This window comes from Anopheles marshallii, chromosome 2 (genome assembly GCF_943734725.1).
Source record: "Anopheles marshallii chromosome 2, idAnoMarsDA_429_01, whole genome shotgun sequence".
Lineage (NCBI taxonomy): Eukaryota > Metazoa > Arthropoda > Insecta > Diptera > Culicidae > Anopheles > Anopheles marshallii.
In genome coordinates this window covers 44,913,824-44,927,104 of record NC_071326.1, presented here as the reverse complement: position 1 = coordinate 44,927,104, position 13,281 = coordinate 44,913,824, and the positions used below count along the sequence as shown (strand labels likewise).

General features: G+C 40.7%; 1 protein-coding gene across 1 annotated transcript in view; it reads right to left on the bottom strand.

Annotated features, from left to right (window-relative positions):
* LOC128718023 (galactokinase-like) overlaps window positions 1–13,281 on the bottom strand; it is a 55,306-nt gene that overhangs the window by 9,201 nt on the left and 32,824 nt on the right. The window contains exons 2-3 of the mRNA XM_053811698.1: window positions 8,622–8,805; window positions 5,106–5,248 (exon numbers count right to left, since the gene is read on the bottom strand). Coding sequence (XP_053667673.1) covers window positions 5,106–5,248; window positions 8,622–8,805 — 327 coding nt within the window. The remainder of the gene's footprint in view (window positions 1–5,105; window positions 5,249–8,621; window positions 8,806–13,281) is intronic.

Below are 13,281 nucleotides of genomic sequence, written 5' to 3'. Positions count from 1 at the left end.
GCTTTCCAACATCGCCTTTGCCTTTACCGCGTGGGTTTCCGATTCTGCCGCTCTTTTGATCTCTGTTTGCGTTTGGTGAAATATGATCGTAGCGTAGCGAACAACACTGTTACAAACTGTTCCGATACATTTTCGTGTACCGTTTTTTGTTTTGCGCGCCTACTACGAGTATGTTGAACATTCGTGAACTCAAACGTGCACGGGCTATTTTAAATGCATGATGCCTTTCATTATTGCTGCTGCTGGGAAGCTTAAAAAAGCACCAAAACAATAACAAACGAAGCAACAGCAAATCATCGCTCCCGAACGGATTGCAATTATAATGATTACGTTTACAAAAATGTTGTTTCACCGACGGGTTTGCGGGACGCATGGCACGTGTGGGTGTCCGAAGCATTGATTACATAGACGGGCGTGAACATTGAACAATGTGGCAAAAGGGAGTTTTGGTGGCTCGCGGATGCTACAGGTTGAAGTTTGCTAATTATAAATGCAATTAACTCGATTCGCTCAAATGAGTATCGGAATAATGGTGTTCGTAGAGGTGAACAGAGGAGACCGGGTACGGAATGTGGTGTATTGTGGATAAAGGATAAACCAACAGCATTCCGAAAAAGGCCACCGAGATTATTTCAATTATAAAAAAGGGAATCATATCGTAACATTGTACCAGTTAAGAGATAAATGAAGTTATTAAATTGAAGGTTCACGCAGCTCACGTTCGATAGATGTGTTAAAAACATAAATAAAAATGTTCCTAACACAAAGATATTAATGTTAAGAAACGCATGAAACTACTGATTGTCAATCGGCCTTTGTACTGCTCCAGACTGCGCTAGGTCAAATCATTAGATTATCATTAGGATTAGGACCATTAACGGTTGAACCAGTATCAAATCTCATCTGTGCCACTCCTTCTTCAAGTTAGGCAAAGCCAGAAATGGCCAGAAGATATAGTGCCACAACATAAAGCAACTAGACGACGGTAACGCGCCCAGCGGAAATGCCAAAATAATAGTCTTAACGGACATCTGCTTCGTTTACAAGTTTAGTGGAGTTCACCAGACTACGAAAACTAAACGGCTCTATCTGATTCACGTATAGGTAGTATTGATATAACTCTCTGCATTCCTTTATTATTTTTTATGTGATTTAATTGGTGAACATTTACACGATCATCAAAAAGAAGTGGAGATCGATAAACTCGTTTAGAACGAACAACTAGGAGAGGGATAAACGCCTTAAACAAATGCTACCTAATAAGTTGCGATGTTGAGAGACGCATGACATCTTTTCCGTTTCAGTCTTGTTAGTAACTTTAATTTATTAGTAATTTTCTCCCAAATACCTTCTTTCTATTTCAAGTCACAATGGTGGCCTTAAACCATTTTTTGTAGGACTTTCTTTGGTTGTTGCCTTCGCAAACTGAACACCTAATATATATAATGTACTTCTTCTATTTACTTTCGTATTAAATATTCAGTTTGTTATTTGTTATTTATCCGTTATTTATTCCGAAAGGCAAAACAATTTTGTTAAACTGCTACATATCTAGCAGATCAATGAAAAAAACACGACCGAGTCCTCTTGAGGTTGTAGTGCCAAAAAAAGGTTCCAATAGCCATGAGCATTACGTCCAGACAGTTTTTCTTCAATTAAAATATTAATTTAAATCATCTTAAATCATTCTCCAACGGATAACAAATCACGGAATTGGTAGATCGTTAAAGAATAAAACAATAACGATCATCTATTCCAGAAAAAAGTTCTCATCCAACACATACATTGGAATCAAATTTTGCCCGATGCAATCGAGGATGAGGATTTAAAACATTCACCTCACTGCGAAGCGAGTACATTCAGCTGGCGGATGTATCACCGACTTAATCACAGATAATCACCCATCAGACGCGTATCCCAGGAGAATCCACTAGTAATCCACCTAAAGTGGAGGATATGTTTGCACGTGTGCCGCCTAGCCGGTCGCGGGCCAAAGCTTCTTTTCCCCAATGATGACGATGATAATGATCACACGACTAACGCTATGTTTCTTTTTCGGTATATATTGGACCGGTGTGTGAGCGTTGGGTGTTTAATTTTCCCACCCAACCACTTCGTTGCTGTGCTCGTACATTTATTTTGCTGTGTCCGGTGGCTGGGTGAAATAATTCTCGGTTAATTTGACAACAAACGGTCCTCCAACTGGTGCAACATGCGGGGGATGGTGTATGTGTACACATACATACACAACCCAATGGCGAAGCGCACCAAATTCGGCACCACGCTGGAACGGAGATTCGCGGGGACCTTAATCAAATTTTATCTTCCAGCACTGCGGACTGTACCCCGAATGACACATGTTTTCGGCAACCTTTCCCACGCATGCACCAGTGCACTTTTGGTGGCCGTTTTGGTGCCTCTTGTTGCCGGGCACACGTACTTTCAAGACTGGGCGAAGTGGAAATGGCCATGACAAAAAGAAGGGGAAAAAACTGAACCCACTTTCCAAAATCCTTTTACCCTGGCGCTGGTCCTCCCCCAATCGCACACACTTGCAACCCCTTTGTTAGTGTCGCTGTGTGAAAGTGTGGGAAATTAATCAATTTTCGGCAACTGTGCTGTGCGGCAGGAACAAAAAAAAACACCATTTACTAAATCCCACATACAACCCTCTACAAGCTTTCCTAAACACAGCAACATAATCCCGCTTCCCGAGGTGTTTGCCGCTATGGGACGCGAAAAATTAAACAAAAACACAAAATACACGCTCCACTTTTAGCTTTTCGGTTATTTCCTTCGCAACGTAGAAAGCACAAAAGATGAAAGTAACAAAAAAAAAACAAACACATACACACACATAAATACAACCTCCCCATCGACAAATATAAGGACACACTCGGGACATTTGAGCCGGACGATGTGAGCCGATTAGTTTTAGTCTTCCACGAATCAACACAAAAAAAACACACAAAATAAAGAAGGAAACAAAACGAAAGCGGGAAAGAAAACGAACGCTCCCATGGGGACCATATAGGTGCGTTTCTTCTGAAGGGCCAGCGCAGTGTGGCATTCTCGTCGGCGCACGGTGAGCGAAAAGTTTGCATGAATTATGTACACGTTTGCACATTCATTATGCGCGCGAATTTTCCGCGAGTTTTGATGTCGTATTATTTAATTTAAATACATGAATATGAAAATGAACGCGCCATTTTGCTTGCCGTGCGCCCCCAACGGAGTGGTGGGGTGGTCGAATGGGAAAAAAAACCCGTACAAACACAGCACACGGACGATGCTGTTGTGCGGTGTGCTGATGAATAACGGTCATACGTGCACAGTGAGCAGGTATAGTGGTTATAAATGATAAGAATTTAGTCGACATCATTATCAACCTCTTTGGTGTATTTAACTGTGTTACATAAGCTTATAATAGCAAATTTTTGTGCAAACTTTTGCTACTGAAACTTCTAGTTCGAGAAGCTTCTGCTGATAAACTTCTTACTGCAATAGCAAACATCTACTGCTTCTAAACCTTGGATAATATTGTTAGTTTAAATTCTACCATTATGCTAATATGCTACCCCTCGTTATTTGTTTTATATTTAAAAGGTTAAAGAAATGCGCAGATCAACAAAATAGCGCTTTTACTTAAATGTTCGAGGTAGTGGCATGGTCTTGCACTTTAGAGTAAATTGAATATAATCTGCACTAAGCCACCGTTGCAAGGATGTCTACGTGGAAAACCCGTGGAGCCATCTAGTAGGGACGAGGTATATGATGAACTCAATTTCATGCATCTAAATAGACTCGTTTGGTTGATCATGTCATTAGAAAGATACCGAACGACCCAGAACGTCTTTTCAGGCCATCCAAATGGACAGAGGAACCGTTGGAGGCTCAAAGTGAAGTTTTGATGATGAGTCCCTCCTCTTACACCGACAATGGCTTGAGAGGAATGAATTTATCACTAGGATATTTAAAACACTTTAAACACGTTTCAGAAAATCAAAGAGTTGGCTGTTGCTTCAGAATTATAACTATAACGTTCGTCAGCAAGACCGGATTATTGTATGGCTAAACGACGGTGCATGACAAAGAGCGGTTTCGAGGATTCCTAATGCAACCCCGAAGCGGTTTAACTATGTAAGTATGTAATCTAATAGGTCTCAAAGTAGTGGTCTCCTCAAGTAAATGCACAATAATTCGAACGATCAACAAACCATCGATGATGGATTAAAACTCATTTTGTGTCCGGTTTAGCAGTGTCATAACACTATCCAGCTTACAGGATTCCGCAATAGATAGGAAGGGTACCCTCGGTATCAAAAACTGCAAAGTAATTGATTGCGTTTCAACATCAATTTCTGCGGATTAATTAGGAGGCCTTGAATGTTTTATATATTTGGAAGTTCATGATCTTTTTCTACGACCACGCTACAAAACAAGAGAAATTAGCTTCTCTCGGTCGATTCAAAAATGGCCACATTTTGTTCAGATCCTTTCACATTGTGCCATTGTGAACACCACACCTCCACGATCAATTCTCAGAAATAACGACCGACGCCGAAACAGTGTGAGGTGTAAAAACACACGAACAATAACCACCCATCGCTACACGCTGCTGGTCCGCGCAGCGAACGACCACGGTTTGAAGAACGCCAAACAAGGATCTACTTTCGCAGCGGTTCAGCATCCCTGCATGTCCTCCGAATACATGTTTGTGTGTGTTCGAGATCGCGGTCGCTTGCTGCAGTGCGGAATTTTACGCATCGTTCATGTACCGGCAACTGGTTGCGCTGTTCCACGATTGTTTCCCAATCCGTACCCTTCCCTCGTCCTTCACGTGTTCTCTATCTCTGCCGTGCTTCGATTGGCACTATATGTTTTGCTATCGCTTTCCACTGCAAACCCACCGTGGCGCCCACGGTGGCGCTCGGTCACCTTCCCGTTTAAGGACGCGTGCAAATGCAAATTATGCGTGCGCGCGAGGCCGCAATCCGGAAAACGGTGTCTAATTAATTAACTAGCGATGCCAACGCATGTGACCGGGTGTGGCAAAGGGGGAAAAGTTAGTGCAACGGGAGTGGTGGTGAAGCAATAGTCCTTACTTGGGCGATCCTTTTGCGATGGTACTGCTGTCGAATTGGGCGCGCTTCGTACCCTCCTTGATGCTGTCGGAACAGGTAACCACGTCGCAGGTCGAGTCGGTTCCGTTGCGCCGTCCAACGATCACCGTTCCCAGCTGGAGTGCCTGTCGGAGTTGGGTTTGTACCGGGTGATGAAGTACGGTGCGAGTTGCACGGGTGGCAGGGAAGAAATTAATGAGAGTAAACAATTAGCTCAGTTGTTGAATGGCCGCATGTATGGCGTATGGCATCGGTGACTTTGCTGATGGAGTTTAGTGTGTTTAGAACCAGTGAACCTCTTTATTCGAGCGAATACCAATGTTCTGACATGGCAGTTTATAGTGAACTTTTTGCATTACTACTTTTATTTAAATCACTCTAACCAGAAAATCATTGAGATTTATCAACACCCCGAACATTATTCGTCAATTCTCAATCTGCAGATGTACAGAACTCTCAATCCACAGAGACATCTACAATCATTCTCAATTTTAAAGTGAAGCAACACTATAATTTAAAATGGAAAATAAAACTGCTTAAGTCATTCGAAGGCAATTTTGACAGGTAAAGTGCATAACTTAAGGCGAAATATATAGAGGACTGTATCTAATTTCTCAAGAACGGAATAAAGCATGGAGTAACATATTGGAAAGCATTAAACCATAAAACAATAACAGTAATCGCTTCCGCAAGCTCGTAAATTCGTATGAAAAATCAACAAACAAATATTCTAAATTTGAAAGCACACCACTCAGTTCTACGAACAACGCCGTTAACAAATGCAAAACCCTTAAAACAGCACATACAAATGCACACAATTTGACCTCTAGTCAATTCAGTCTCATAGAATGCAGAATAATCAAGGGTAATAAGAAATATGTTGCATCTAACCAAGGAAATGAGCTACCTCCATTTGACTTCATAAAACCTTAAATACTGATAAAAATAATAAAAAAATAGAAGTCAACTGGTTGTGAAAAAGTATACACAAAATCGACCACGAGACTTCCGTGAAAAGCTGTAGTTTATCTAGTCCTTATATTGACCGCATGTGTCAAACTGAATGGATTATCAAAAATAGGTTATTTAACAAAGTTACGGGATTCATGCATTCAAACAACGAAAACGCTTTTCGATATAGCATCAGCTGATATAGATAAGCTGATCAAGATTAAATTTTCTGCCTACCTAATAAACCTTGTTAAAACATAGCGGGACAATCAGAATAAAATATCCTGAAAAACGACGAATTGTAAACCTTGAAGTTGATTTGGAGAAACAGCTTACTTTTAAAACTCATATAGAAAACACACTGCTGAACACACACTAGAACGATTAAAATTATAGAACAGTAGGTACTTGCATCGCAAATCATAAAAAAATTCGAGAAACAAATTACTATTATGCATGTCGCACTGGGACTCAGTCCCAGAACGGAAGGGTCCGCAAAAACAAACGATAAGCCTGATCAAAATCCTCAAAATACCCAAGCTAGAATGCCGAATTTAATCTCACATCCAAAACAAACATTTTGCTCATTGCTAACGGTCGACCATCGACATTATATAAATTTCTGTACATGGATTATTCAACCCATTATTTAACAAAATTTGCGGGATTAATTTGATCGAAATGTTAAACCCGGTGCAAATCTTACAATCATCCCGTGTACTACATCACTAAGTTGGCTTACAGAAATTTACACCCCTTCCAGGAAAAATCAATAACCTTCCAGATGATGGCTCTTGAAGAGGTTAATAAACACTCGATCGATTAGACAAACTCACAGCCGAGAGCTACTGCTTCAAGCTGTATCTATCCGGTATCGAACTCCCAGCAATCTAATGAATCGGATTATAGCATTTCATCTATAAGGCGTAAGCCATTGATGAGTGCGAAAGCCTTTCCATCTGCCACTGATCCCACTAATTGAAGGTTCCTTTCGAGCAGGATATACGTGGTTCGTAAAGAAGCTTTTATCATCAATGCAGCTCGTAACTCCTTCATCATTATGTGTACGGTCGGAATTGAATGGCTACTTTGTGTACCGCGCTACGCCACCATGAATGTAAATGGAAGCAATTGAAGCCCTTTTCGTATCCTCATTGCATTCCTTTTCAGGACAGTGTGGGTAGGCTTATGTTTGCTTTTTCGTTGCATATAGCGTTTCCATTTCTTCCATTCTATCATCATCAACAGGTGAGGGAAACAAGTGATGTTTTATTACATATACAGTTTGCCTCCCCTTTTTTTGCCTTCTTCTTCCACTCAGCCCGTTTACCACCGTTGCTGTCTCGGAGAAACATGTCGAACCCTATCATCACCAAGGTATGCCGCCAGTGATAAAAATGCCAACAAGTGTTATTCTTTCATCAGCGAGCCTACCGAACGTATGGTACACGGCAGATAAATGCGACCACATGCTGATAAGGCTTCAACGCGGTTGGACGATTGGGTTGGATTGGGCTGATAAATCGATCCAAATAGAGTGGATGCGTTAATGGCACCTTGGGCTATGATCGAGTCCTCTACCCTTCTACCGGCTCCTTCCCTTTGACCCACTATCAGCAGTTCATTTAAACAGCACATGTTTGATGAGCGGTTCCCCACGGACTGTAAATGTTTTATTACCATTGTCTATTCAATTTTCATTCGAGAGTGTGTGTGCGTGCGGGTGTTTTATTTTTGTATTTATAAAATCGCTCTTCCCAGATCGGTTTATGAGTCGCGGAAATAAAGTACTTCGTTCGTGTTCGCATTATTGACATATTTTACTCGTTCGACGTATCGATAAGACAGTGATATGTGGCCCAGGTTTTAGTTTTGTAAACTTCATCAATCTATGATGTACAACTCGCAGGCTTTTTTAACAATTATTTATGATCGAACCAATCGTACATCATATTACTCTGAACATTTGTTAACTTAGGCCAAAATCAGTACATTGCTCAGCTTCCACCTCTAATTTACCTTCACGAAACAGAATTTCCTTTTATCGTTCCTCTGAATATCAACTATTCCTCTAACTGATTGGTGCCAATTTATGTTTGATCACGCACCACCGCCCAAAGCATAGTCCCCGAGCAAATAAATATGCCACAAAACCCAATTTAAAGCATCCCAAAGCTCAGCACAGTTCGATCCCATCTGTGACTCTAGTGAAACCGGCTGTCATTATTCGTGGACTAGGATGAAACACTCGTAACGTTGTCCGACAGTCCGTCCTGTTGCATTCGGGCATACCGTCAAACTCATCAATGAACAGATTTTGACGTGCTTGCCGGGTGAAAAGGAATGTTTCTGTGGCTGCAGGGCCAACGGTCAGCTCAGTGAAACAGGAGTTTTTCTAATGTTTTACATGCTGCTGGCATGCATACCCCACGCCCTATCTCGTACCTTTTCCCGGGTGGGCAAAGGTTAATTTGAATACAGATACTTTCCCCGGTTATAGCAGCAATTTGGCTAGACGTATCCACACACACACACACACAGACTTACCATCGGTAGGACGAAACCGTCGTTATAGTCGATATGCTCACCGATCAGGTTGACTCGGCCGGGGGCACAAGCGGCAAGGTCCGGCTCGACACCAAACGTGCTGCGGAATGTGTCGATTGATGTTTTAACAACCTCATCAAAACTAATTACTCTCGACAGCATCTCGATGTCCTCTTCAGGATTCCTGTGAATTAAATGGATGGCCGCAAAAGGGGTTAAAGCAGAGGTAGGTTAAATAGGCGGAAACTCGGAGCACTATGATGAGGTTCTACTAATGACCTGTGGGAATAGATCGAACTAGGCTAAAGTGCACCGTAGATAAGCTGTTTTTTTATCAATATGGCAATAATCATTAAATGTTCTAACCTTTTGAACGTAACTATCACATTAACAGTTCTATTTCAACCAAATTTGTACAATTGTGTATTGATACGAATATTTTATCAATAATCAATGTATCTTTATAAAACAAATTCAACAAGCAATTCAAACGAAGGAATAATACGACAGAATTAAAAAGCATAACAATTATACGTTAGCAGTAAAGCCCATGTCACTAAAACTTGCACACTAATTGAGTGTAAACGCAACGCATTCAATCAGGCAAGTAAACAACTCATCACGATACAACGCTGTAGAACAGTGTGATTTACCTTTTCCATTTAATGGAAGCGAATGGTAGGAACAAAAACTAATTTGAGGGACAAACATTATATGTTTATTTGAGTTTTCATTCCGATTCTACGTAAAATGCATGCTCTACACCACATACAAAGACACGCCCCAATTTCTTTGTTCTAGCCTTGCTCGCATTTATATTTCACCCGCTAAAGAACTTTTAATTGCATAAGGAAGTACAATGGAATGGAGGTGTTTACGAGGTACACCCTGGTAATTATTATGATGCCGTTTTATGCTATTTAAACTGTATATAAAAGTTGCACTTCTGCTACGCACATTGCACTCAGCTTAGTTCCAGCTACACGCGCTTGAGCAGGAGCAACGCAACGCTAACTGTGGTTGAATGCAGCAGTGTCACACGTATAACCAAAAAAACCACACAGCTGTGGCGTTGCACGTTTGGTTAGCAGATATCAACTGATGGCAGTAACATCAATCGACCGAGGTCGGTAGAAGCGAAGAAAATAAACACATCCAGCATGTTTGCCGAAGCTAAGCTGACGCGTACCAACACGAATGGTTTTGTAGGTGGTGAGTACGATTAGTGCATAACGACCACTGCTGTACCGCGCTACTTGCCAAATTAAGCCGAGATAACGCGGACCAAACGCACACCCCTCAACACCAATCATTATTATGGTCGTTAGAAGCGATTGCCAGCTAGTGAGCGTACTTCTTTGCGTAAAATTCAAGTGATAGCAATACCAGCATACAACTGTCATAGCCTTCGGGCATATTGTTAGGGCATCGGGTTACATTTACCATGTGCTATCAAATTACTCGCCGAGTGGACGATTGATTGCTGGAGGTATGCATGTTGATGGGGACATAATAAGATAACGAGCTGTTACCAATTGTGTGGCACACAATGTTCTAATTAGTGGATTTATAATGACTTAATAAAACAATTATATTCAATTAACATGATGTTAGGTAGGACATGCTCACATGCATATCAGCAATACGTATATGTTTATTATTTCGATTATGTTACCCACATTATCATTCCACAAACGTGGAAAAAATAGTCAATGCTTCAGAATGATAAAACGCCTAAATGTAGGCAAATCAGCAAACATCTTCAGTTTGATTCACGAACCGGTAAAATGCATGTAACGCATGTCGAACCGATATTAAACGAAACAGTAGATAAAAACAAATTAGCTTTATCGTTTTAAATCTAACATTACAGTATAATTTTGAATTACTTAATTTTTCTAAATAATTTTTTTTTGTAACATTAATACACGATACGATTAAAATACAACGCTAATACAATCTAAATGTTTCTTTTAACGGAATTAATTGTTTTGAATCTCTGGTCTAAAGAAGAATATTCTAGTGCGTAGACCAATTGACCATTTTATGTAGTTTGTGGTTAGTATATAACGTAGAATCGTTTGTAATTCGTTAGGACAGTTTGGGTTTAATACCGGTTCTGTCGTCCGGCGTCTCTATTACCCAGAGCACAAAGCAATCCTAGCGAAATACAAATTAGTCTACATGGGTTACCAATTATAAAATACATTATTTGCTATTTTAAAACATTATTCAATTGATACTCTACACAACCGAATGCTTGCATTAGTAGGGTCAGTAAATCAGTCCAAAAATTTGAAAGGTAAAAATACACATATTACGTAAAATCTCGATTTTTTTAGCGTTATTGAATTTTTTAGAATTCATGAGTTTGTAAGCATTCCAGGATTTTTAAGGATCCATGACTCTTGCTTGAGATACCATAATGCTTACCTATAAAGCATTATGGTATCCTATAACCTATAAGGACCTATAAATCTGTTATAAACAGTCATGAATCTTCGAAGATTCAATCTATGAGAATTCAAGAATATGTTGAGAGTCAGTTCGCAATTTGATTGACTCTTCAACGAAGATTCATATAAATCAATTTTCTCAAAAAATTCATTTATTACAACACTATTAACAATATACTTCATTCACCATTTGTATGTAATTTCCCTCGAAATTTTATGGAAGAATGAAATTTCCTCTTTTTCGGTCCTTTTTTGAACATTGGTTCTGTAGATGGCTTTCACCCTACACCTTTAGTGGAAGAATACTGCACAACAAATTCGTTAATGAAAAAAAAATATCGATAATTGGTAAGCTAGGGACTCTTTTTTTCGGAGCACAGATAGAATTTCAATAACATTCCTGCGACCAAAATACTACCTTCCGAAATTCCACCTTTATTTGCTGTCCTTTCATATTTTTTTTCGTCCTTTCCTTGCATTATTGTAAACAGTCCAGCACGGGCATTCTTCGCGTCATGCAATGTTTCGCGTCACCCTGAATCCCCGTACAAGTAACGCTTGAGTTAAAACAAAAAATAATCCCAATAATGGACGGAATCCTACCGAGTCCCGAACGACTCGGGTTTGTACCAATTATTCGCATATTTAGTGTCTAATTTGTGAACCGAGCGGTTGAACGCGGGAAATCAAACGGAAGCACACGGAGGATACAATATCACTGTGGCAGGGGCATTGCGAAAACATTTCATCAAAAACGAACCGTACCAACTGTTGCCCACGAAACGATTCTTTCTCAATCGAACGCGGAAAATAGCGATTGGGAATCCTATTAGAGGCGGCATGCTTCCCGGAAACACGCCATCCCGGGACCTGGAGGTCTTTCCGTTTCTGTACGCCCCGAACGACCGCTCGATCGTCTTCCGTTCCGTTTGATCGTAACCGTTTCGCACGAATATTCAATCACGGACAATCTTCCATCTGCTGGAACCGGATGGGACTTGTGGATGAGTTGTGAACCAGAAATAGAAATATTGTGCGCGACAAAGGACACACTTTCACACGAAGGTTGATTTTTTTTTCATTGTGCCTGTTTATTATTTTTTTTTTTTTTCGTCAAGCACAATGATCAAGAATGGAAAGACTGCGAACAGCGGAAGAGGGACAAAAAATTGGGACTAGTGAACGAAAAATACTAATCCCCGATTCGGACGAATCCTCCCGTTCCGTGTGTTTCTCGCGTGCGTACGTTCCGGTCGTAAATCCTGTAATTTATATTCAATTTCATTTTCCACAATTTCGGACAGCAGGCACCCAATGCCATCCTTTCTGTGCATGATGTGTTGCTTTCACTTTGGCGCTTTGTTTTTTTTTTTTTCTTATTGTTGCGCGTCGGCTGTTTGCTTGTATCTGTTTATTTCTTTCCTACTTACAGCGAGCGACCCTCGGAGGTCGCGGCTTTGGCGACCAATTTTCAGTGCGTATTTGGCATAAAAATGATTTATTTATTCTCCATGGTAGCCAGACCGCCCACCCAGCACGCGAAAACCACGTCGATGATGAAACGTGTACACGGTGCCGAAGGACCATCGCATTGGACTGTATTCAAATGGTGCTGTCCTTTCTTCGTGCCGTTCGTCGCCCTGGCGATGGTAGCCATCATTTGGCGATAGCGGAAAATATTCACCCAAATGCCATGACAGCGTACTTCCATTTCAGCGTTTTGCTTCAGCAAAGGAAATGATAACGCAAAAGTATGGACAAATATTCGGCGGAATTGGTTTGCCGCTACTTCAAACGGGTCTCTGCTGTTCTAGTGGATGAAATGAGTGACATTTAAACTTGCCGTAGCCATGGCATGCGTTTTGTTCGTTTTTGCGACTCGGCGAAATGAAAGTGATGCAAATGTAGGGTTTTATATTAAAATGTCAAACATGAAAAACAATACAGTCCACATTTTACCTAACCCATCTTTCCGGTACATTCGAAAGCTTAATTTCCGCTTGTATATTACATCGCTTAACCCTTTTTCCAGCTAAAAATAGCGTTCCAGCTAAAACAAAAAAAAGGCAACTACCGTACTGGAACGTGTTGTTGATTTTGGCAAACACAGAACAAACACACCCCGGTGCGTATTTATTATACGACCGGTTGCTTACTTATGAGTGCTTGATTTTTGGTACTGCTTTACTAGCGCTCTTTATCTA